The 24,824-nt window shown below is 38.0% G+C and overlaps 7 protein-coding genes across 7 annotated transcripts; 3 read left to right on the forward strand and 4 right to left on the reverse strand.

Moving 5' to 3' along the window:
* Positions 1 to 423: 423 nt before the first annotated feature.
* Positions 424 to 3,135, reverse strand: GCK72_011903 (uncharacterized protein; the record flags this gene model as incomplete). Its single annotated transcript, XM_003102977.2, has 8 exons — positions 424 to 537; positions 583 to 690; positions 742 to 985; positions 1,031 to 1,176; positions 1,226 to 1,300; positions 1,350 to 1,447; positions 2,824 to 2,971; positions 3,016 to 3,135. 8 exons carry the CDS (start codon positions 3,133 to 3,135, stop codon positions 424 to 426), a joined length of 1,053 nt encoding a protein of 350 aa, XP_003103025.2.
* A 194-nt stretch (positions 3,136 to 3,329) lies between these two features.
* Positions 3,330 to 6,975, reverse strand: GCK72_011904 (uncharacterized protein; the record flags this gene model as incomplete). Its single annotated transcript, XM_003103072.2, has 10 exons — positions 3,330 to 3,444; positions 3,495 to 3,709; positions 3,815 to 4,085; positions 4,513 to 5,040; positions 5,177 to 5,298; positions 5,346 to 5,604; positions 6,245 to 6,431; positions 6,544 to 6,654; positions 6,706 to 6,865; positions 6,910 to 6,975. 10 exons carry the CDS (start codon positions 6,973 to 6,975, stop codon positions 3,330 to 3,332), a joined length of 2,034 nt encoding a protein of 677 aa, XP_003103120.2.
* A 580-nt stretch (positions 6,976 to 7,555) lies between these two features.
* Positions 7,556 to 8,223, forward strand: GCK72_011905 (uncharacterized protein; the record flags this gene model as incomplete). The annotated part of the gene is made up of 3 exons (XM_003103027.2): positions 7,556 to 7,728; positions 7,792 to 8,002; positions 8,053 to 8,223. The coding sequence occupies 3 exons, from the start codon at positions 7,556 to 7,558 to the stop codon at positions 8,221 to 8,223; spliced, it is 555 nt and encodes a 184-aa protein (XP_003103075.1).
* A 520-nt stretch (positions 8,224 to 8,743) lies between these two features.
* GCK72_011906 (uncharacterized protein) lies at positions 8,744 to 10,100 on the forward strand (the record flags this gene model as incomplete). The annotated part of the gene is made up of 4 exons (XM_003103006.2): positions 8,744 to 8,877; positions 9,369 to 9,498; positions 9,553 to 9,921; positions 9,972 to 10,100. 4 exons carry the CDS (start codon positions 8,744 to 8,746, stop codon positions 10,098 to 10,100), a joined length of 762 nt encoding a protein of 253 aa, XP_003103054.1.
* Positions 10,101 to 10,539: 439 nt separating this feature from the next.
* GCK72_011907 (uncharacterized protein) lies at positions 10,540 to 11,387 on the reverse strand (the record flags this gene model as incomplete). The annotated part of the gene is made up of 3 exons (XM_053728745.1): positions 10,540 to 10,665; positions 10,713 to 11,009; positions 11,058 to 11,387. 3 exons carry the CDS (start codon positions 11,385 to 11,387, stop codon positions 10,540 to 10,542), a joined length of 753 nt encoding a protein of 250 aa, XP_053588322.1.
* Positions 11,388 to 12,436: 1,049 nt separating this feature from the next.
* GCK72_011908 (uncharacterized protein) lies at positions 12,437 to 13,771 on the forward strand (the record flags this gene model as incomplete). Its single annotated transcript, XM_053728746.1, has 4 exons — positions 12,437 to 12,485; positions 13,287 to 13,512; positions 13,555 to 13,656; positions 13,708 to 13,771. The coding sequence occupies 4 exons, from the start codon at positions 12,437 to 12,439 to the stop codon at positions 13,769 to 13,771; spliced, it is 441 nt and encodes a 146-aa protein (XP_053588323.1).
* An 819-nt stretch (positions 13,772 to 14,590) lies between these two features.
* On the reverse strand, positions 14,591 to 16,639 carry GCK72_011909 (uncharacterized protein; the record flags this gene model as incomplete). Its single annotated transcript, XM_053728747.1, has 8 exons — positions 14,591 to 14,641; positions 14,716 to 15,133; positions 15,303 to 15,415; positions 15,464 to 15,643; positions 15,696 to 15,869; positions 15,915 to 16,020; positions 16,506 to 16,586; positions 16,632 to 16,639. The coding sequence occupies 8 exons, from the start codon at positions 16,637 to 16,639 to the stop codon at positions 14,591 to 14,593; spliced, it is 1,131 nt and encodes a 376-aa protein (XP_053588324.1).
* Between the last annotated feature and the right edge of the window lie 8,185 nt (positions 16,640 to 24,824).

Raw genomic sequence — 24,824 nt, forward strand, 5'->3', positions numbered from 1 at the left:
AAGTAGAATGTATTAAAATATCAATGTATTGAAAAGAATGGGACAATAATGGAAAAGACATCACCGCCAAAGGTTAAGCAACGACTGATGGGAACAAAAGAGTAATCTTTTAAAAATGAAACTAAGGGGTAACTAAATATGTCATCTTCCGTCCTCACCGCCTACCAATATAATTCTTTTAACAAATACAAGTACGCGGGCTACTATTTGTAAAAAGATTTGAAATTGATCAGTTCGAGACCATAACTATTTTTGACTCTTCGCCATGAATCATTTGAATAAAACGGGATTATCTGGTGGTTGAGATCATAATAAAAAACATTGTAAAAAATAAAAATAAACAAGAACTAGTTTGCTTGGATAGACATTTATACATTTTTAACGTTAAAAACAATTAAAACTTAAAACTTTGAAAAAACGAGATCATTCGAATGAGATTAGACAATCATTCACATAAATAATGCATGCTTTCAATGGAACCGATTTCGTCACGACAATGCCTTCGATATTTTTGAGTGTGCATCCGTTGAGAAATGTCTGAAAAACAAAGAAAGTTAAGTTGTATTCAAGCTGAAAACCAACCTGCAGAGATCTTTGAAACTTTTTGACTCGTCCGAAAGTTTCTCTGTCTGCAGTTCTATCGAAACACTCAATGACGTCATTTTCACAAGACTCCAATGCGTCGGTTTGCTGGAACTGTTTTCACGACAAAGATATATATATGTAAAACATGAAACTTACAATAATTTTCACTGGAATCGTCAAAACAATCGTATAGTTCGGCAGAACATCCACCGGAACTCTCATGCCCACCACAAGTTGAATCGACTCTTTACATGTCGGACACCATTTTGCTTTCCCATTTTCAGTGTACTTGATCACTTTCTTTTTTTCGGAACATTTCGGACAAACGATCACTAATTGGAAGAATGACTTGAATGTCATCTGAGTGGGGTGGAAGAACGATTTGACGATTTCGTATTCTCTGGAAATAAATCGTTTCGTGCCGCCTGACTAATGGCATCCTTACAATTGGGGAGCTTTCACTTCAGCCCCTTGCGGTGTCCAGAATAATCCACGTGTCTTTTTAGCCAGCTGCATTTGAAATCTGGCATGCGTTTCGGCCCAAATCTTGTCCACAGTATCTCTGATTTTTTTCGTGTCTTTTTTTTCGATCTGGAATTAAAAAAACGCTGATGTGCAATTCCCTAACAATTAACGATACCATATAATCCGCCATATCGTCAGCTGTTGTCATCTTCGTACCAGATCCCCATTTGAGTGCACTCAGCTCGTTGATCTGGAATTCCAGTTTGTTTTAATCTTTACATATATATATATACACTAACTCTATCCTGATCCCCTTCACTCCTCGTCCATGTCTTCGAGCTTACTGAACTTGGCTTCCCTTGACAACCATTCGGTGGCCAGACCACTATACTGCAGCCTGAAAGTATCCATTTCGCTTAAAAATTTAATATTATTAGCTGAAAAGTATATGTAGATCTTGATAAGTTATATGTCTGTGGGCTGCTATTGTTAATGTGCAACTGCGCCCCCACCGCGCATCTTATCGTGGACGTGCCAATTCCATTGAAATTCCCATTAAAATGGACCAGTTTTCTGGAAGATTTGTAGATTTTCCGGTATTTTTGGAGTTAATTCTTCAATAAAAACAATAAAATTTAATTTTTTTTTAAATCGTTGTTATATGATAACTCTTCGCATTTTCGAGATGTGTCAGAATCTCTTTATGATCTACGCACCCAGGCCCATAATCCAAGGGTACATCGAAAAAGGGTACATCGTGATCATAGGGTACATCTTATCGAATGGTACATATAATCATAGGGTACATCTGTGAGGTATGATCAAAGGGTACATCTGTGAGATGATCAAAGGGTACATCAGACTTATAATCAAAGGGTACATCGCTTGTGATCAAAGGGTACATTTCGAAGTTCAGGTCTGTTGTATTTCAGGAAACAATTTCTTAATAGTTCTAGCGTTTAAAATAATGTAAATCTGTGGCGAAAAGAGAAAGCTAGAATAATGCTCGAACATAGATGAAAGTTAGAAAAGTTTTAAAAAAAAAGCGGCTCATTTTAACTACGGTAATAACTGATTAATTAATATTCAAATATGTTTTGCTATTAATGTTATCATTACTATTATTACGTGTATTATTTTGATTGTAGTAATCGGTGGCCCAGAAAACCGATTACATAGTTATCATTCGTTGGAAAGACTCCTCTGTTCGTGGTTCTTCCAAATGAAAGTGTCTTATTCAACTTCCGTCCTCACCCCGTCATACATTACAAAATAGCTGTTAATTTATCTTTCAATTTCATCATCTTTCATCCATATATATATATATATATATATATATATATATATATATATATATATATATAGTACATTAATCAATATAACATATTTGAATATTAATTAATCAGTTATTACCGTAGTTAAAATGAGCCGCTTTTTTTTTAAACTTTTCTAACTTTCATCTATGTTCGAGCATTATTCTAGCTTTCTCTTTTCGCCACAGATTTACATTATTTTAAACGCTAGAACTATTAAGAAATTGTTTCCTGAAATACAACAGACCTGAACTTCGAAATGTACCCTTTGATCACAAGCGATGTACCCTTTGATTATAAGTCTGATGTACCCTTTGATCATCTCACAGATGTACCCTTTGATCATACCTCACAGATGTACCCTATGATTATATGTACCATTCGATTAGATGTACCCTATGATAAAAATTTTCATAGATGTACCCTTTTTTGATGTACCCTTGGATTATAGGCCACGCACCCATCTTTCCGACCTGTGCGTCCACATTCTTCAACGGTAACCTTTTCACCATTGCTCTGTGAATTCTGACGATTTGATTCATTTCAAATCGGAGAGGTTCATCGGATTCTATTGGTGTCACAAATACGAAAATCGATCCAGTTTCGTCCTGAATATATATTCTTCCAATAAATTCCACAAAAATGCTCTCACTCTTAATAAAAGCAAATCTTGTTCGCCGTATTTTGCCAAAAAAACAATTTTTCCGTATAAATGAGGTGCCGGTTTTCGGTACGCTGCGAGATCTGCGATTTTCGTGTATTCGTACGCCATTTTCTAGAAGAAATTGAGGGTTATAAGATGAAGGTTGAGGGTATTTTGAAAATATGAAAAATCAAGGGAAAATCCACCAAATTATTGGGAAAAAATGGACCATAAAACAACACAGGCAGAGGTTTTTAATATAAATAACCGAAAAATTGGAAAAATAGCAACAATAACAATAAAAAAGTGAACAAAGAGAACAATTATTTCTTCTTAGTAGACGGTTTTGGAGGCGGAGCGTGGAACGATTTTTCGAGTTCATTGAATGTATTAATCCACTTCATTTTCTCAGCGATCACGTGCTTCTTCATTGCTGGGCTGAAAATCTTATTGTTAGCGGCTCCGTTCATTTTCAGAGCAATACTCACTCTTTCAAAAACTCATCGTCCCGCTCGATTCGGAGTTTCCACGATCTCGTTTTCTCACATCGAACACCGAACGTCGACAGAATCTCGTCGGCGTCCCGTTCGTTCAGCTGGAAACATGTCATGAGGGATAGTCGAGTGACACGATGACCGCCATCAATTAGACTGAGAGCAAGGTCACGGGCGTTACGCCAGAGCTCCGCACGGTAGAGATCCGTCTGGAAATATGAATATTTGGGGAAATATATGGGGTTTAAAGATGAAATTTTCTGAAAATTGTGCAAATTTCTGAAATTTCACAACAAATAAGAAGCCATTATTACCTTTCCGGCAGTATTAGAATGCGCTGGTGGCAAGTTCTGGAACATCAAATTCGAGTCGAGCACCCAAACTCCGTTAACCAGTCGAGAACACTGTTTCAACTGCTCAATCATCACATCAGTACTCATTCCCCTCGAATCAATTAGACGACGCATTTCGGAAGTTTTCATTACATGCGATTTGACCATATGCGCCTTTAATTGAAGTTCAGGGGAGGAGAGTTCGTCGATTCGTTGTTTCGATAGCATATGCTCTTTCCCTGATTCGATTACACTGAAAAATAGGGGTTTTAATGGTTTAACTCGCTTCAAAATTAATATAAAAAGCTGAAAATTATTTCAAAATGTGTATTTCAGCATTATTGTACTGCTAACCGGGCTAAAGTGTCATTTTTGGCACTCTAGCCAGCTTGTATTATGTCATATACATAGAACTCGCTGAAATCTACAGCTTTAAAAACTCCTTTTTTGAGAAAATCGCTCATTTTCAGAGAGAATTGTGGGTGTTTTTGTCTGAAATTGTCGGAAAATGCATCTGAATCTGGACTATTCTTTGTCATTTTTCAACTGAAATTCAAACCATTTTCAGTCGAAATCAAGACAATATTATATGATTTTCAGCCATAAATAGTCTAAAATCGGCTATTTTCGACTGAAAACCGAAGGATTCTTAAATAAAAAATATTACTGAAACCACTAACAGTTCCTCCTTCATCCCACAAATAATCGCTCGATTCACCAGTTCTCGAATATTCATCTCAGGAGGTGGTCCGACCTCCGTCACCCCAGATTCCTCTCCTTTCACAGTACTCCCTGTGCTGATTATCGCCTTCTTCACATTCACCGGCTCGTCTTCCTTCAAGTGCACTTTCATCGGAATCCATAAATCACTGGCAATCTGTTTCTCTCGATGCAATGCCGACGCTTCTCGTCGTTTCTTTTGTCTCTCCGTCTCTGGGCGAGAGAATTTCACACGGACTGCTCCAGAAGTGGCAGCTTTCCGTGGATCTACCTCCTCATCGTCTTCTGTCGACTCGTCTTCTGAATTTCCACCTTTTCCCAACTTCTTCTTTCGGTTGAGAGCTCGAATTGATCGATGCATTTCGAAGGAACCGGTGAGTGGATGAATGAAGAACTCTCCGTTTTTCATGAATCCAATCGCATTGACTATCGGATGGTCGTGGACGAACGCACGGCCTTCGTAGACTTCATCGTTGGCGCGGAGAGCTCTGAAATTGAAAAAAAATCACTGAAAAATAAGCAGTTTTTGTTAAATTTCATGTGAATCGCCTAAGTTTTTTACTGTATTTTTGTTGTCGAAACGTTGCGAAGCACTAAAATCGCGTAATTTTCAGCCAAACTTACTCGATCCCCGGTGCTGCTGAGGCACCCGCTTTCTTCGACTCGCCGCCCTCATACAACATCAATTCAGCCTTCTTCTTGTCATACGATCCAGTGGAAGTGTCAGTCAGGAAACGCATTTCGAGCTGAAAACAATAAAAACTATAGAAATAATTTGTTTTAAAAAACATACAAATCGAACATTCTTCTTATATCTCGCCATGGGAAACCGTTTTCCATCCCAAGCATCCCGTTTACTCGATGGATAAGAGACGCAGAACATTTCAGTGTTGGGTGCAGAAGTGCAAACGACTACGTTCTTCTCCCATAACACTTGATCTTCTGTGCCATCGTCTTCGTCTTCTTCGTCGGAAAAGAATTCGGGCTTTTTGATTTTACTATGAATGCTGAGATCTTCTTCATCGCATCCGTCTACTTCCATTCTGGGAGATCTGAAAAAAAGAGATACTGCAAATAGTGGAAATCTTTTAAAATGAGAAGAGCTTTTAGTATTTTTCCATACTTGCAAAATTTCAGACTGAAATTTCGATTTTTTATGAAAACTTTTCATAAGTTTTCTCAAGTTTATCTGAAAAATCAGTCTGAAGAGAGTTATGAGACCTCAAAATACCAAAAATCGCTTCTCGTCGTGCAGTTTTTTAGTACATTTCCATAGAAATTCTCCTCGTCTGGACGTGAAATGCATTCATGAATGTCTGTTTTTCGAATTCTTTCTTGAAAATTTTTGAAAACATTCCTTTCACGTGCACTCATAGGAGAATTTCTATTGAAATGCACTGAAAAATTGCACGACTTTTTTCACCTGAAAACATAATACAAAGTGAAATTATAAAAATATAGCATAAAGAAAGACTACTTCAAATTATCAACCGACACAAAAACCAAAAGAACGAACAACTTTTTAAAAAATTCAAAAATCAACAAAACAAAATTGCATAATGTCAAAAAAGTAGAAAACAATTGAGGTGAAAACAACGAACAATTAAAAAATTTCCCAGGAGAATTCATTTTTTCAGCAAAATATTGAAAAGCTCTCTGGGATTGCCTTGGCTATCCGTGACAGTTCCGTACGCTTTGTTCCTCTGTTGGCGGGTCGATAGATCCAAAATGGCGTCTTTTTTGATTTTTCGAAGTCCTGGATGAACTTCGGTGGCGGTTCCTTCCACAGGTTCCTCTCCTTCTTCATAGATCGAACCGCCTAGGTATTTTGATTTAACTTCTTGAGGGAGGATTGTGATTGAGCCGTGGACAAAGTTTTCTGAAATTTAATTATTGTGTATGAGATTTTTGAGCTTTTATGGTGAAAAACAAGAGATAACAGGTAATTTTCAAAGAAATCTCTCGCTTTTCTTCGATATCGAGTAACTCACGAGCTTTAATATTCTTAGAATCCGTGTCCTCTCGTTCCCTGATCGCCGGAATATGCACCATCCGCTCTTTTTTGGTTTTTGGAGCAACGAGTGCACGAAAAACTCCGGTTTCTGAAAGATATATGCTCAAATTTTGAGATCTTTCGCGATTTTTAAGCTCACCAGTCTTAATTTTCGATTTCGCCAGAATCTCATCATCACCCGACCACTTCAACGCCTCCAAATCTTCTAAACTGACTCCAATTGGTTTTTTGATCAAGAAAATCTTGATATCGCCGGTTCCGTTGATTGTTAGATCGGCCACACCATTCGTTTCAATTTCCTGCTTTGAAATTTATTAGAACTTTTAATAAACACTATTCTTACCTCAGTTTTAGCCTTTTTTCTCGGCTCCTCTGTTTCCGAGTCTTGGTGCTTTCGTTTTTTGCCCATAATGCTGTAAACGGTTGGTATTTTAGAGAATGTGATCATTCCAGATTTTTTATAATAAAAATAAACAGAAACTATTAGTTTTTCCTTTTAAAAATTTAATTTTAGTGCGAAAAAATGTCAAAAAAGTTCCAAACAAATTTTTCTGCGAGTGGTCCGCCAGAGCGCACTTGCTGAACGTGCACCCACGAGGCGAGCCGCTAATCGATTTTGGGTTTATCCACGCGGCTCACAATGATAATTTCAAAATTTTGAGCTTTTTAAAGTCAAAAATTGAAAAGAACATGATTTTTCATGTCATAAACTGTAAATTGTTAAGTTTTAACGGTGAAATCTTGCTCAGGAGTAATGTGAGCAAATTTGTTTTCTTTCATTTGGTTTTGATGTTTCGGGTCTTATTTTGACAACTTTTTCAATAAAAACTTTCAAAAATCAAGCGGAAACTCAGTTTACTCTCATTTTCTTATATTTTTCTTGCCTCAACAGTTTCCAATGCTCATTCTTGTCCGATTCTCTTCTTTTCACCGTTTTTCCTCTCTTAAAACTTTGTTTTCTTTAATTAATCCTCTATTTCTGAAGGTATATGTCACAAGTGTCGCCGGCGCCATCATCGGCACCACCGTCGGCGTCTCCGTCAACAGATGCCGACGAGCCGGAGATAGATGTGATTTCGAGCAGCGACGACGAGTCGGAACCGATTTATATACCGAGAGAGAAGGAGCCGGTGGTGATTCGTGGAGTGGGGAATATCACTGTGTAAGTTTTTCTTTTTGAGAACAAAAAATTGATTTTTATTGAAGTTAATAATTTTGATTTCAGATTCGGAATGAATTCCCGCTTCAACACTGAATATCCCGATCAACTCACCGGTTACATTGCTCCAGAAGAGCTTTCAGCCACACTGACACGTGTCAATTCTGTATTGAAACGACACGTGCAGACGTCGTCGCGTTGGCTTCTTTGTGGTTTAGCGTTTTGTTGTTGCTCGTTGGGTTGTTCGATGTGGCCAGTGTTGTGTCTGAATCGACGAGTAAGTTTACAAAAAAATCTCCACAAATCTTCCAAACATTCCATTTTCAGACGGTTCTCGCGCTGGAAAAGTGTCTCGACCACGAAAACGTCAGTCTCTATCACAAATTGGGTCTCCACTGGTCACTGGCTCGTCGTCCAACGGAACCGTCAGAGCGTCTTACAGAATATGTGCTTGAGCTGAAAATTCTGCCCAAAGCTGCCTTAAATATCCCTGATTGATGATAAGAAGTTTTAAAATTTTAGTTTTCTTGAAAAAAATATTCAACCTATTCAACACGCACAATAATGGTATTATCTCGCCTCTCGCCATGTTTTCTCTTAACTTTTTTGCGATTTTTCTGTCTATTTTGTACATACTTGTCTATTATTGCTTTATTTCCACTTCCCCCTATAAATCAGGTGTCTCGATTAGATGAACTCCCTCTTTTAAACGTTTAGTCAGGTAGTATTTTCGTAAATTTTCGCAAATTTTTGCCGATTTTTCACAATAAATGCCACCTGACTGATAATTTTCTCCCCCTCGCTCTCTCTCTCTCTCACCTCAACGACTGGTCTTTTAAATTTTTACTTTTCGAAAAAACTCGTACGTATTTCCACACCCCCCGATTCGATTCAATTCTTATAAATATTAGTTTTATCGTTTTTTCATACTTTTTCCCTTCAAAACATGTAATATTTATGTTGTAATATCTAATTAACTCCAATTTTCATGCTTAAAATCGCATTTTCTTCTTTAGAAATGTCGAAAAATATCAAAACTCCAACAAATCAAAAAGTGCTCACAAATGTGGCGGTGGTGCGAATGAAGAAGACGGGAAAACGATTCGAGATCGCCTGTTACAAGAATAAGGTGGTCAATTGGAGAAATAAGACGTACGGATTGCTCCGCCCACTTTCTCGTCATATCGGGGTTTCACATTTAAAAAATGTTTGAAATTTATATTTATCGAGAGCCTGAGACTCGTATGAATTTCGTTTTACTTAAATTACAGATCTGGATGTGTCTTAAACTCCGCCCTCTTTCGTATATCAGGTTTTTGCTTACTTGTCAAGGCCCGGGTGCTTGGCTAAAGTGAGAAATTTCAAATTTTTTCGCTAAAAAGTCAAATGTTGGACTATCATTCTGAATTAGAAGAAAATCTGAAAAATCGTTAGAAATTTTCACATTTTCGATGAAAAATTGAAAACATTTCAATAAAATTTTATAATTTTCCAAGGCCCGACCCGAGCCTTTTCGGGATAAAATTGCATTTTCTGACTCCGCCCACACGTCTCTGGAAAAAAGGTTTTCTAGCAGTTTCCTTTCAAATTTCCGCGTTTTTCAGTAAAATTGTGATTTTGAATTGAAAATCACTAATTTTCAGCGAGAAAGACATTGATGAGGTACTCCAAACACACACTGTCTTCTCCAATGTCTCCAAGGGTCAACTATCGAAAAAGGAAGAATTGATCGCAGCGTTTGGAATTGAGGATCAGTTTGAGATTTGTAAAATTGTAAGGATTTCTGAATTTTGGAAGTACGAGAAAATACAATTTCTTTCTTTCTAGATTCTCGACAAAGGAGACCTCCAAGTATCGGAAAAGGAGCGTCAAGCAGCATCGGATCAATCGCTGAAAGAAGTATCCCAGCTAATCGCCTCGATGGTTGTGAATCCCGAAACGAAACGTCCAGTTCCACCATCAGTCATCGATAAGGCACTTCAGGAGATGCACTTCTCACTTAAACCGAATCGATCATCGAAACAACAGGCACTCGACGCGATTCCGAAACTCCGAGAGACCATCAAAATCGAGAGAGCCAAAATGAAGATTCGTGTGGCGATTCCAGTGAAAGAGGCGAAGGCGGTGCATTTGAAGTTGAAGGCGTTGTTCAGTGATGTGGAGCAGGATGACTGGCAAGATGGAAGTTTGGAAATGGTAATTAGTTTTCAGCAGATTTTCAGATAAATTTTATATAACTTTTCCAGGTCGGACTCATCGAACCTGGATCATTCCGCGCACTGGACGACTTGGTACGAAACGAGACGAAAGGACACGGACGTCTCGAAATTCTTAGTCTGAAGGATGTGGTTGAGGGAGAACTTCAAATCTCTTAAATCTTCGGATATTTTGATACTTTATTGGATCTCCATGCCTGATTTTGCTATATACTTTTTCCCCGCCAATATATTGTTGTGTCCTGTGCTAAACTCAAAAAATTGTATTACCAATGCTGCTAAAATTAAACAAATTGTATTTGATGTACATATTTAGAAGAGTCAGAAACAGATTTTTCCCGGAGAACAAGGATGCAACAACGCGCGCGTTTCTGTTCTCCTTTTTTTATTGATTACCTTTCCTAAGTTGTATTTATTTCCGAATCAAATCATGTATAATGTTAACTTTATTCACTTTGAGATCACAGGAGAGTTAAATATCCCAATGAGAAGGGTGTTGAATGATTAGATATGGTGTTTTTAGTGTTCGATGACGGCGAAGGCGTCTTCGAGTTTCTGAAAGTGAATGTCTGTATGCCCAGAAGTCCAGATGTCACCACTACTCACATCCCAGCTCCAGAACTCTTTTCACAATTGCCTTCATAATCTCTCCTGACATTCTATGAACACCCAAATTCACGATGTCTTCTTTATTGATTGATTGCATCCGGCTCAACCAAAAGTGCTGAAAGAATCGGATGATTTTACTCCAACGGAATCTATGTAACTCACAACGACTCTTCTCATGTTACGTTGAACTGCTAACTTCAAAAATTCCTGCTTGACTTCATTTACCCCCGCGTTTTGGATCACCGCAGTGGCAAATCTTTGAATAACTGCTCTCATTTTAAAACGCTCAGCGACATTCAAAACATCTTTGATCCTTCCTAGACCATGGATCGGTATTGGGGACCCGTAGAGGCAGTCAAGAAACTCTTCGAGGGGTTCACTTGATGCTATGTGAAGTTGGAATTGTCCAGCTGCAGACACCTTTCGATCACAATTCATTTCGCAGATTATATCCATTATCTGAAAAAAAAAAACCTCTAAAACTTTAAAAAGCGGAGCTTCACCCACTTCTTTGCTGCAGTAGAGTTTATCTTCCGGATAGGCGAAAACGAAACTATTCATTGGATGTTCCGGTGGTACACGATGATTCATCACAACTGGTTGATGGAATCCTTCAACCTCCAGGATGCTGATATCTATCGCCGTTTTCATTTGAGTTCCTCTGACAAATCCAAAGTGTTGATTCAGAAGATTATTTGCAGTTAGAGCAGTTGTCCGATGAATGTATTTTCTGTTGTTATCGAACCAAACATTCCGACAGTCGTAATTTACCAAGTATATTTTATCAATGAAGTTGTACAGTGACAGTTTCACATTTGCATCATTCACTTTACACATTGCGAAAAGAACCAGTCTTGTGCCATGCATTGTTACTCCGTGTGAAAAACTTATGTTCAATTTGGTCAGGTAAGGTGAAGCGGTGAAATTTCCTATGGTTTCGAGAATTGGGCGGATGTCTTCTATTTTGTGAGTTGATATAAAATTTCCGAGTGGACATGGGTCTGAAAACAAAGAAACCTGACTGAAAATTGGAAACTGGACTAAAATTTTTCTAAAACTCACAATTATCTAAATACGATATCCTATCTGGTCGAGAGTTAAGTGACTGGTTTCTGTCCATTTGAAATCTTGCAAAGCTTGAAAGCTTGAAAAAAAAAATAGAGAGACTCGGAATGAATTCGAGTTCTTTTGATGCCCGGCACGGTCTCCTGCGCGTCAAAAAAAAAAAAAAAATTAATTTGCCACGTCGCCGCCACATCATCCCTCCCCTTTCACGCTAATCGATTGGTTTTTTAAAAATTATCTTTCGTCGAAGAATAGGATTTCCCGTTGAAAATATATAATTTCTTCTGCAGAAATATGATACAAATCAGTTTTTTTGCTGAGAAAAATTATTCATATTATAATAACATGTAATGGTTCACAACTGAGAAGTTCGCTTCATGTCATATTTTCTTCATTATTTTTATGGAGTTTTCTTCAGCTTATGTGAGGAAATTTGGGAGATCTTATCTAACAAAAAACTAAGAAAAAGTAACGACAGTTCACGAAAATGTTCCTTCAATTCTGTTTTTCGTATGCAAATACTGGACCGAATTCGCCTTCACCTTATATCTAACCAAATCCGAAGACGTTAAATTGCTTATATAAGCCGTCGGAAACTCAATCAGAAAGAGTTCAATTAAAACATAACAACTCCCAGTGCCTACTACTGGTCAATCCATTGGAATCCCTCTTCTGCTTCTATTCGGTTGGCAGAAGACTCACAAATCAAATAGAGAGAAATGAGACAGAATGATTTGAGCTATTATGGAAAAGGAGGAATTACTGTACACAAACCGAGCAATCAAAAATAAAAAAATTTGAGAGTGAGAATTTCAATTTTAATGTTTATTTATTTTTCTCTGGTTCAAGATATTATAATCACAAAACGTGGTGAGTAGCTATCGTATTGTTTGTAAAAAGCCACAATACTTTCATTTTTATTTTGAAACAGTTAACAATACTGTGTTTGTCTAAAACTGGAACTGTTCCTACCGAAGTTATATTTCCAGTTTTATTTCTTGATAACTTGATAATTATGTCATGTTGACTACAGTAAGACTACAGTAATTAATGCCAAACATACTTTGAAAATATATCCTTACCCAAAATAACTGAAACTGTAACTTCAATAAAAATAACATGAATTACCAACAGGAATAGCAACAATTTTCAAACTTGGTTTTATTTGAAAAGCTATTGAAACGGTGAACTTTTTTAAAAGCAGTTGTTTTTATAATTAATTCTATGTTTCAAAATTTTTCTAAAACATAGTTTTAATTCTGTTGGGCATTATGAGGGTTCCTTTCTTTAAAATTAAATGGAAATTAAGTCAGAAAGAGAGCTACAGTATACAGTAGTTCTAACTACTTGAGTAACTCATTTAAAGCGGAAAACTAATTTGAACGACTGTAAAGTCAAATACCTAGACAAAGGTCTTGAAAATTTAAAAATTAAGCGGTTCCCGTTGTTTATGTGAAGCGACTGCTTTCATACAGTCACATCACAAAAACCAATTTTTTTCATTTTCACGAAAATTGAAACCGAAACTTTTGGATGTAAACGTTATGTATTCCTTTCCTTAATTATGTAGTGTCCGCCATCCTTATGTAATGTAGAAGACGGTGTTAAAATATCAGTCAGAAAAAAAGCCGGATGTAATTCCAAAGCATTCCGCAAAGCCCCAGAATTCAGAGCCTTCCAATCCAGAAGCTTCATCTAAACATCTCAATAATCTCTCGATAGATACAACAGACTATAGAGCGAAGATTCTGAATGCAAATGAGCACAATTTGAAAGCTCAGAAAGGACGGGATTCGGCTGTGAAGAAGGCAGCGAAGTTTGAGGAAAAGGCGAAACAATATGATGAATTGGAGGTGAAATTTAAAGAGATGAAGAAAGAAAAGGAACAATTAGAGAGGTTAGTTTAATATCTCTGATCATAAGTAAGTTTTCTGTTCAGAAAAATTGCCACGCAAGCCAAACATTCTGAAGAAAAACGACTTCGGACAAGAATCGCTAGCAGACAAGATATTGAGAAGCAACTCAGATCTTCGAGGAATGAGTAAGTATATACTCACTATCAGTTTCAGTTTACTGTAATTCTTGATTTCAGATATCAGCAAAAAATCTCTATTGGAAGAGAACACTCGTCTCGTCAAACAGTCAGAAGAAGATAAGATAAAGTTTGCCGAAATGAAGAAAAAGTTAGAAGAGGCTAAAGGAAAAACGAGAGAAGTCAATAAAGTTGAGACTGATTGATTCCTAGGATTCAAAACGAAATATTCCAGATGATCCACTCGAAATGAGGAATTGAATAAAGAAGTCGTGCGACTCAATGGAGTGATCAAGAAGAAGGAAGAGGAGATTGCAGCTAAAGAAGCGAGTATCGGAATGTGAGAAACTGGAACACCTTCAGCTTGAAAATGCGAAAAATGATGATGATGATTTCTGTAAACTTGTCGGCACGGAGCAATGCAAACAATTGAAGTCAATGGCATGTAATGTTTTTGAGTTATCTCATTTGACCACCTTTGAAGGATACATAGATATTGGTTCTGAAAAAGAAATTGGGATAATTCGAGATGTGAGTTGATACTTATTTCTTTCTAAAATCAATCGATATGTTTTCAGATTCTCTTGAAGTTTGTGGAAAATCACTCATTTTGAAGATCAGCCGTTCCATTATCAAAGTGACTATCAAAAAGAATGGAATTCTAACATATTTCCTTTCGAGTAATTTTCAAGAACAAAAATTAATTGTCTAATTTTTTTATCGGATTTTATTTTATTACTCGAAGTATGTGTTTTTTACTGCAGACAACGTGTCCACAACAACGATCTGCCATTCATCATTACCTTTTTTCTGTTCTCCTTTTTTTATTGGTTCCCTTTCCTAAGTTGTATTTATTTCCGAATCAAATCATGTATAATGTTAACTTTATTCACTTTGAGATCACAGGAGAGTTGAATATCACAATGAGAAGGGTGTTGAATGATTAGATATGGTGTTTGGAGTGCTCGATGAGGGCGAAGGCGTCCTCGAGTTTCTGAAAGTACGATAATTTGAATTCTCTGTCTGTCTGCCCGTCTGTCCAGATGTCCAGATGTCACTACTACTCACCTCTCCACAAATCGGGCACACAAACGCCATTCCCGCCAAGCCATTCGGTGATGACGATGTAGATGACGTGAAATCATCTGACGTCTTCTGAACCATCGGTGGCATATGATACGAACAATGTGCATGAATCTGAGCGTCCGATCTCAAACTCTGACGGCATACCGGACAATGATGGGCGTGGTCTTTGGCGTGTCGAATACAGTGCTCCACGAATGTCGTCTCGTTAAGAAGAAGCTCTTGACAATCTGCACACTTGTCAGCGTAACGGATCTTGCAGTGTTTTCGGAGACGATGCTCGTCGAGTCCATCCTCCCCGAGTACTGTCTCGTCACAAACGGAGCAAATGAGGGTACGTGGTTTGGGAGCCGGTTTGGAGTTGGTAGTTGCGATGGGAAGAGATGGCGGGTAGTAGGAGTCTCTGGAAACACGGAGGCTCAAGGGACGCTTTTGTACTTTTAATTCGGATAAAAAGTTTGTAAAGTGCAGTCATCTGGAAGTTGAATTCAAAAGATTTAAAGTACACACCATTCCCCCCGAGACCCCGAGACTAATAAGCACTTTTCAAACCTTTATTCAGAATAACTCACTGGTCATGTGCCAATTGGACGTGAGTAATCAGACTCTGTTGGTTGGTATACGAGGAAGCACACAAGGCGCACCCGTACATGACGATTTGTCGGGTGTGCACTTTTGAGTGGTCCTGAAATGATACTGTAACCAAATGATAGGTTTTAGAGAATACGGTTACCTTGAAGGCTTTCTCATTGTCTGTCACGAAATCACAGGCGATGCACATTATTTTGTGATGAGTTTCCGTAAAGTGGTGGGCGAAGGCCTGAGTGGAGGCAAAGCAAGAATCACAGACGGAGCAAATGAATTGGTTCATTTGGATTTGGAGGTGTTGGGTGGTGAGGTGTTCTATTTGGGACTGAAAACCTTTTTGATTTATCGGTCATCCGTCTCTCCCAAAAAATATGTACCTTCTTATCTCTGAACGGTGCTCCCATCGGACATATTGGACAAAAGAATATTGGAGAGCTCGGCGAGCCAATATGAGACTTCATATGAATCGCGAATTGTGCAAACGTGTCGAATGTGTCTCCACATTGTTGACACGCGACACGTTGAGTGGACGGGGCGGAGTTTGTGGAAGGCTGGAAGGAGATGAAGAGAATAGTCTTTGAGTGATGTTTTGGTACCTTTCTATCAGGAATGTGTTCGTTTATTGTGTGAGATTGAAGTTGGGAGATGGAAGTACAGATTGTAGAGCATAGCTCGCATTTGATTTGGTCTTCTTGTTTGGAGCTGGAAATTTGAGTTGATGGGACTGCTCAACACAACGTTTTCGATTACTTTCAGACATGCCCATTTCATAAATCTAATTGTTTCTGCTCTCAAAAACTGTACTTTTCAAAGGGTTTAATGGTGTCATTTGAATTTTTGAAAAAGCTTTTAGATGCACAAATGTATTCAGATATCTGGAACCAGGAGACTATACACTACTGACTGTAAACATTTCAACACCAGAAGTTATCAGTTTTAGCAACTCTGAGCATCTTTGGCTTATAGATCAAGAATAGAGCTCCATTGTTGTAGTTGACCACGTTTTTGTACGTAAGGTCTTCACGTTATCAATGTATAACACGTTTGAAAAAGTCCAATAATCGCCTTTTTTATGATCAATACTGTAGCAACTGTGGTGCCTATTTCAAAGTTTTTCTTTGAATGCTTTTTTGAGAAAAGTCTAATAGAATTTAGCAAAAAAGCTTTCTGGATCACAGGGTTCTTACCTCTTTTTGGAAGATGATGAGTGGTCACTATCTTCCACGTCATGAATGATCTCCTCCTTGACTTTTTTGGAATTTTGTGGGCTGAAACATTTGATTTCTTAGTAGCCAATCCCAAAAACTACTAACCGTTTCATCCGTCCTTCCGAAAAAGACAGTGAAAAAATCAAAAAATGAGCCAGAAAAGTAATAATTGAAAGCAACAAGGAGTCGTCGTCGGTGTCTCGGGTTGAGCAGAAGGCAGAGAAATGAGGCAGAGACACTCGTGGGGTTGGGCTCCAGGGGGAGGCTGCCCATCGCCTCTCTGAGCACAATTGTCCCCAGGGAAACGGCTTGATTAGACGGGATGCGTACAATCCCAGGGGACTCGCCTCCCGTCCCTCCGCCTGTTTTCATTAGTTGTCAGATATGGCCCCCGCCTCATAAGGGGAAGGGTCCCCCAAGGGTAATCGGATGGGTGAATCTCTGGAATTCACCATGCACAACGAATATTTGAATTTGAAATTTGGAATTCAAATTTCAATTCCAATTCTCAAAATGTGGAAGAAAAATGTGAGACTTTTTAATTAAGAGGTGCACATACCACCACATGTGCATGTGTGCTCTTCAATTTTCTTTCTTTTCTGACATCAATTTTACAGCCGTCTTGTGGTTTCTTTTTGCTAGAATTTCTTGGCACGCTTGTAGAGATTATAGGGAGGATGGCGTTAAGGGATTGAGGGGATGATGATAAAGTAGAAACCGACTATTAGTAGTCCGGTAGTCGAAGAAATACTTCAAATTTTGAGAAATCTGACGGACACTGAAAAAACAGCTATATAACATGTAACAATGTATATTCAAATGGTAGATTTCGGATTCGAATAACCTCGTGACCCATACAGGGCGACCGTTATTTATACCATCATTTACTAGATAGGACACTGGCAGATGGTCGTTTTTTTATTTCGGTGATTTATGACCATTATAGTTCAGAGAGAATAGCGATTCCTCATGGTAATATGCTGTGGTGGAGTCAATAAGCCTCGTTTTAATAATTCCAGAAAGGCAGAGCTATAACTCATTTCCTATGAAAATATATTTAAAAATTCAGTTGGGGGGTAAGCTGCAGGTAATGACTTTGTGGAATTCCAACCACATTTCCTGAAACCCATGCATCTTGATTGTTTATTATCTTATTATTGCACCATCCTTCACATATAACTGTTGTTGAAAATATGAATTGCGTTGCGTGCGCGCCGCGATTTATATTGAAAGATACGACAAATTCGCGACCTTACGGCTCGCATTGCTATGGTATTTAGCTAACTAGGGAAGGTCATAGAGTCAGTCTGTACTTATCGGACGTGACGTATATCGTTGGAAAGCTGGGAAAACGCCGATTTCAAATATGTATTCAGTTTTTACCCTCGAGGTCTGGTATTCTAGAAAAACGAGGGCACAGTTTGGACCCCATGCACGCTGCATATATTTTTGACACGTCAAGAAGGAAATGACTAGCCAATGATCCCAACGTTGATCTCGTTTTTCTCTAATATCAGACCTCGAGGGCAAAAACTGAATATATATTTAGAGTCAGCGTTTTCCCAGCTTTCCAACGCTTTCCCATATCTCTAAGCTGACTCCACGACCTTCCATAGTCAGAGGGATACTGTAACTATCGACCAAATAATTTTTTCGCTGAGTTTACAATAACTGTACAATTTTAGACTCCTTCACCGCTATCCATATTTTCCACCTTCTTCGTTCCAGCCAACTCATCTTTCCTTTTACACAATTCCCAGTGTTTACATACACCATGTGTTTCAGTCACCTTGTTTCATTTCGTAATAAATGTTCCTTGTTCCAACCACCACACATATGTTTTGTTTCAAACGGAACAAAACCAACATTTTCGCATCATAAAAACGCGCAAAAAGTATTTCTTCCTTTCCCCGATAAAATAAGATCGTAAAAAATGATGATGAGGGAGGAAATGGTGTGAAGAAGAAAGATGCGGTTAGTTTCCTGTTGCCGCCGCTGTTTTCTGCTTTTCCTCCGCTCTTTTTTTTTCATCTGGATTTGATTCATTTTTTCTTATTTTCATACATCTTATATTTAGTCAGTCCCTTCCCAGCTTTTCCCTCCCCATCAATTATATTTCTAGTCTCCAATTTCTTCCCCTTCACATTTTTGTTATTTATTTTTCCATTTAGTCGAAAATACAAAAGTAGTAGTCTAGAGGTGTCTTGTTTTTTGTAGCGTCAGATTTACTATTTCTTTAGAGATGAGGTGTCATAATAACAAATAATATAGTATTGCTGAGAATATATAGTATATCTGAGGTAGTCTGCAGTACTGTTTTTAAGTTTTCTGAGCTACAGTAATATTGACTTATTTCAAGAAGTACCAAGAGTGAAATAATATCTGTATGACGGTTTTGTATGTCTTCAAATTTTAACATTTTTAAACAAGCTGTTATCTGGCTTTTTTCTTAATCAACTATTTTGTCCGAATCTCCCCTAGAAGTAGTTCCTCTCCTTATTTGATGTTCCGTGCAAGATGACTGTATCTTTCAAATGTAGGCCTGTAAAACTTGTGACTACAACAAATATGAATTTTTGATCTACAAGTCTCTTATTATTGAAATGAGAGCGTCTACTCGTCCCCAACCGTTCTGCAACCTGTTAATGATGAGCGGGCGTATTGGAGATCACAAGAAGTGAATTTTGCGGGTCTATGAAAACACCAAAGCTTTTATTCTAGTGCACTATAGTGATAGACAGAATGAGACACAGGATATTGAGACTATCTAGGATCTTAACCAAACACTTGATTGTAGTTTTATTGTATTTCTGCAAATAACTTGTAATTTTATAAGATCTGATCAATCGTGTTTTATATGATACCTCTCTCAAAACGTTCAAAGGAGTGCCCGAAAACCGCATAGTTATGCTAGAGATTGGATTACTGTAAGATTACTGTAGTCATCGGATCTACTTTGAAACCTTGGAACCTAAATGCTAAGAGCTAACAATAAGAACAAATGTAATGTTAGAATAATTGAATCCATTATCTATATATATATAATCTAGAATCCCCAATTCAGAGAAAATAATAAAAAATATCCTCAACTTTTACAGCCTCCACATAGTTGAAAACGGAGAACTTTGAATTCCAGGAATCTAATAGCCTATAGAAACTGCACACTCTTAGAAGAGTTGCAAGTCAATTATAAAACTAAATTAGAATTTATTTAATTCCAGAAACTGAAGAGTGGTGTCCTTCCTCTCCTTCACTCCTTTTCCTCTCTCTTGCTTCTTCTTCTAGGCAGGAAGGTGTCAAAGTTAGTCCAAAGAGCCAAGAAAAAGTGTATGTGTGCCAGGAGTGTATGTGTGTGCATGTGCCTTCTCCCGTTTCCTCCCCTTCAGATCCATGTGTTAGTGCCACTTGCAATTACGTGTCTCTTTTCTCGGACGTCTCTCCGACTCGCCTAATCTATTCGCTCATTCCTTCTGGCATGGCGCTGCTGTGGCTGCCGACGTTGTCGCCAAACTTGTGAATATTTCAAGGAAGAAAAAGGAAAAAATGAGAGAGAGAGAGAGATAGACTACTTTTACTTTTATTCTGATTTTATTTTTCGCTCTTACGCAGTTTTCAAAAATGTGCACTTTCCTATTTTTATTCTGTGCACTTTGTTGGAAAACATGTTCTCAATAATATCAGACATCAATTTAGTTTCATTTTGTGCTCATTGAAGCAGAAAGTTAGATCTCTATATTTTTTGCTCTGTGGTTTTCTGTTTTGGAAGATGGATTCCTACCAACTAACTGGGTGACGGAAATCACGGCTGTCTGCTCACGAGAGTACGCACTTCCGATGGTTAAAACAGAATTCATCAGTTTTGGAATATGTACACGTTCCTGATGTTCAAAAATTAGAATTTTTGAACTGCTGCTAACTGACCTCGTGTCAAAATAGTGAGACCACTGGTGCGTTTTGAGCGCTTTGCTATAATTTGTTGTGTCTTCTAATTCTACCGTATTATCGTTTGGGACTTCCGACATTTTTGAAAGACCCGCTCTGTCACGCCCACTCGTCATCCAGAGGTTGTAGAACATTTTACTCGTTATTAGAGATCACAAGATCACAAGAATTTCGCAGGCCGTTGAAAAATGTCGGAACATTTTGTTCTGATACTGTACCGCTGGGAAACGATGTCCCGAATAAGAACTGCGTCCGAATCCGAACCGCCCGGATCAGTAATGAAAACCGTCAAATCTAGGTCAAATGTCAAAACTATAAACATATTTTCATCGCTGCTGATTCGTTTTTATTCGGGCGGTTCTGATTCAGGGACAGAACTATCTAATCTTCTTTGTTCTGCTCAGAAGGCGCCGTCTGTCTTCACGCTATTTGTCAGTTCGCACCGAGGAGCTATTTAGTTGTCAACAATATGAATCTAAGTCTTTAACATCTGAAACTATCCATATTGGCTACTCTCTTAAATAACATGAATAATCATTTCTGTTCCTCCAAGCTACGCTAAATTGTCAAAAAATAATAACAAACATTTTGAGACTATCCAATCTCTGACACTTATTCCCTAATAAGTGTGTGTCGCCTGTCTCTCCCTCCTAAAATAGATATTCTTCTCAAAAACATATTTTCCCCTTTCCGCTCTTCTCCTCCTCTTTCTTCTCCTAAATTTTCCCAATTATCTCCTCTACATCATTTTTTTACTCCTCTCTTTCTCTTTTATACATCTTCTTTCCATTATTTTCCCCCCGCTTTGCCTTCTTCTCCTTCTTCTTTTCCAAATAAATGTCCATTGCTCTAAGGGAAAAACGGAGAGGAATCTCAAATTTCGTCGTGACCCCTTCTTTTACATCCCCGCCAAGGTTTTGTGGTTGTTGTTGCTCCGTTGCTTTTTATATAAAATGTTTCAAAAGAGCACGAAAAAAGGTTGAGATTTGAGAGGGGTGTGGGGCACCTGCGGAAGTAAAATGCGGAAGAGCACTTTTTCAAAAAGAGGGTTCTCGAAACGAGGGAATCTATGTCAAAATGCACTCACGGTGCATTAAAGTTCAAAAGTACTAAGAGCTATTTTGAAAATGAAAAAGCGTTTTCAATATTTCAGTTTTGTGTTGAGGCTATCTAAAAACTGCTATGATGAAATTCAGAAGTTGCTAGCTGAAACTTGTATTTTAGAGCGCAGCTTGCATTCTGTAAAATTTTGAGACCAAGCTCGGTTAATTTCAGACAACTTCGAAAAATGCTCCATGTCACAAAAATTCACCAAAACTGGTCGATATGGGGCTCAAAGTTTTCGTAGTTCTCTGAAAAACACACATCCTCATTGAAACCTTTGAATACCACCAATCCAGAGGTCACGGAGCACATTTTCACAATGAAAAAATCTAAAAATGTCTGTAATTTTGTAAGTTTCTGAAAACTTGGATTCCCGTAGGTTTAATACAAAAAATCGTTTCATTTTACATTTTTCCTGAAAATCACACACCTACATTCACATTTTCCCATTCCCGTATGCCATGTGCATCCCGATGTCCAGCTGTACAGTCAGAACTTCCGAAACCCCCAAACGAGCAAAAAAAAAAACTACATTTTTTAAAAATGCACAAAAAAAGAAGCGAAAAAAAAAGTCTGATGCTCAGTGATCCATGTCAATTCGCCATATTTCAGTCACACACTAATTTCTTTCCGAATCAAAAAAAAAGATACTTCCAACATTATTGCACGGTCTTGACCATAGCCGTTTCGCTTGGCAGACCTCAATTTAGACATTCTTCAGGATCCGACGAAAATCTGAAACTAAGCAAAAAATAGTGTAGAAAAAGAAGAGAGCTCTCGTTTCTCCTTCCAAAAAGACAGCGCCTGCTGTCACCCATCGATTGCCGACCACTTCTTCTCTCTCGATTCGCTGCGTCTCCCTCCAGGATTCCACTATTTTTATTCGGTGGTCCCTTCTCCCCATTCTCCTATTTTTCTCTAAGTGTCCACTCACTCACTCCTGGAGTTGCTCTCCTTTTGCACACAAGCAGCCACCAACTCGATTAACACCGACTTGAAGACGTCGTCGTGTTTTCCCTCTCGTCTTCTTAGAGGGACCCCGTGGCACACACACACACACACGTCTTCTGAAGTCACTCACTTTTCTGAAGGAAAAAGTTAAGAGGAGGCGCTAAGTTGTGAGAGCCCTAAGGCGACGATTTTCTCGTTTTTCTCACTTTTTTCTTCACACACCCACACACAACGTACACGATTTATATTTTCACTTTTTTCCAACACCGTCTTCTTATATTTTCTTACTTACCTCATGCCCATTCCCACACAATCGCATCGATCATTAATCAGTTGACTTCCAATCACAAGCCGCCCATTGGCCTCCTCTCTCTGAACAAACATTGTTCTCTTATCCCTAATCCCTTTCCGCTTCTTTTTCATCTCTCCAATAGCTTCCTTTTCATATACAAATTCCCCTCAATACATACATCTTCACACTTATTTAGCTTTTAAGCATTATCTGACTTTAAGGTTGAAATCTTTTCAAAACGGAAATTATTTTATTTGTCCAGTTGCCATGGTCAAATGTGAACAACAAATTTCTCATTTCTTGTTGAAATTGTCAATTTTCGGTAAATGTTGCGTTTTTAATAATAATTATAATAATTACAAGCCTCGGATAGATAGTAACATCATAGTTGTGAGTAATTCGTCATTTTTGTCACTTTACTCAATTTTTACTTTTTTTAACAGCAAAATAAAAATCCCTGCCTTTTCTTCATTAGCTGTGTATTGCTAAATTAAAATTTGCGAGCAATGCACAATTTTGGTGAACATTTTTTTCGTGAGGAGAAAATGAAGCTGGTGTTGACTACATCCGGCTTATTTAATATGTGATCCATTTTATTTTATTAGCATCCACCTGTGGTCAACCTCAGGCCCGGGCCGTTCCTTCCCAGACCTGGCATTAACAAGTATGATTAAAGATTCTAAGATCCTGTATATGTTATTCCTACAACTGTCTGTTACCGTAATCTCAGACCCAAATTATTATTTTTTTCTTACCTGTGTCTTCTAGTTTATGACTTCATTCCCCAGGCAGAAACAACAAGTTTTCCACCTGCTTCTTCCAAACAAATGACTTAGTTGAATGTCTTAACCTCTATCTTAAGTTTTTTGAGTACTCGCTTTTGCTTTTTATATTATTCTACTAAAATTGTCAGTTTCACACCCCCCCCCCGCGTTTTGGTTTCTGCTTTTTTCTCATTCCCAGGCTGGAAAACTGAAAACAACATAACGGTTTCCATAGTAATCCCTTCTTTCTCCAGAAGAAAAATTATATTATTCCAATATATTCATACACACTCACAGACACACACACCAACACAAAAATTCGAGCCCCTATATCCCTTTTCTCAAATTTCTTGTCCGGAAGAGAGGAGGAGAAAAAATTGGGAAGTCGCATTTTCCGGTTGAGGACTTTGTATCAAAAGAAAGTGATTTCATTGGTGAGGGGAGGACCACACCAAACTTTCTTTTGATCCTACATTGCCATTCGATGATCATTTTTCAATCTTTCTGGCTGAGAAGAAACTTTGTGAAACTAGAAACTTCATTGCACATTCTAGGATCGAAATTCCCCTTCCGCCCTGAGTATGTCAACTTGAAAATTTTGTTCCTCTATTCGAATTTACTGATATTTTTTGAAGTTTTTTTGCAGCAAAGCTATCAGTTTTTGCCAAAAAAAAAGAAGTTTAACACAGTGCCGTGCAAAATTGTACGAACTTTGGTCGTTTTCAGTTGACATTGTCCAACTTTGGGATACTGTTACGGTATCAATGATTGTTCCACAAAGTTTAATATTTATTGGATCCTACAGAATAGACGTAGAGCTTCATTTTTGTAGTGGACGACTTTTTTGTACGAGCACTCCCTAAAAACTTATTGTCATTTTAAGAAGACAGCTCAAAAATGTCTCTATTTTGCCCTGAAATTAGTCGATTTGAGGGAGAAATTACTTTGTAGATATGTAACTTGCTAGAGAGTGCTCGTACAAAAAAGTTGTCAACTACAAAAATGAAGCTCTACTTTTGATCTGTAGAATCCATGAAAAATTACTTTGTGGGACAATCAGTGATATCGTAACATCCTCTCAAAATTGGACAATTTCAACTGAAAACGGCCAAAGCTCGTATACTTTTGCACGGCACTGTATATAACCTTTCATTCCGCCTTCCGCTTTCCGAATTCCGCTCAACTCTGCTTTCCAGATATTCAGTAAGCATTCCGTAAAGTTCTAGTATTCTTGGCGCACTTCGA

This window comes from Caenorhabditis remanei, chromosome III, assembly GCF_010183535.1.
Source record: "Caenorhabditis remanei strain PX506 chromosome III, whole genome shotgun sequence".
In the NCBI taxonomy this organism is placed as follows: domain Eukaryota; kingdom Metazoa; phylum Nematoda; class Chromadorea; order Rhabditida; family Rhabditidae; genus Caenorhabditis; species Caenorhabditis remanei.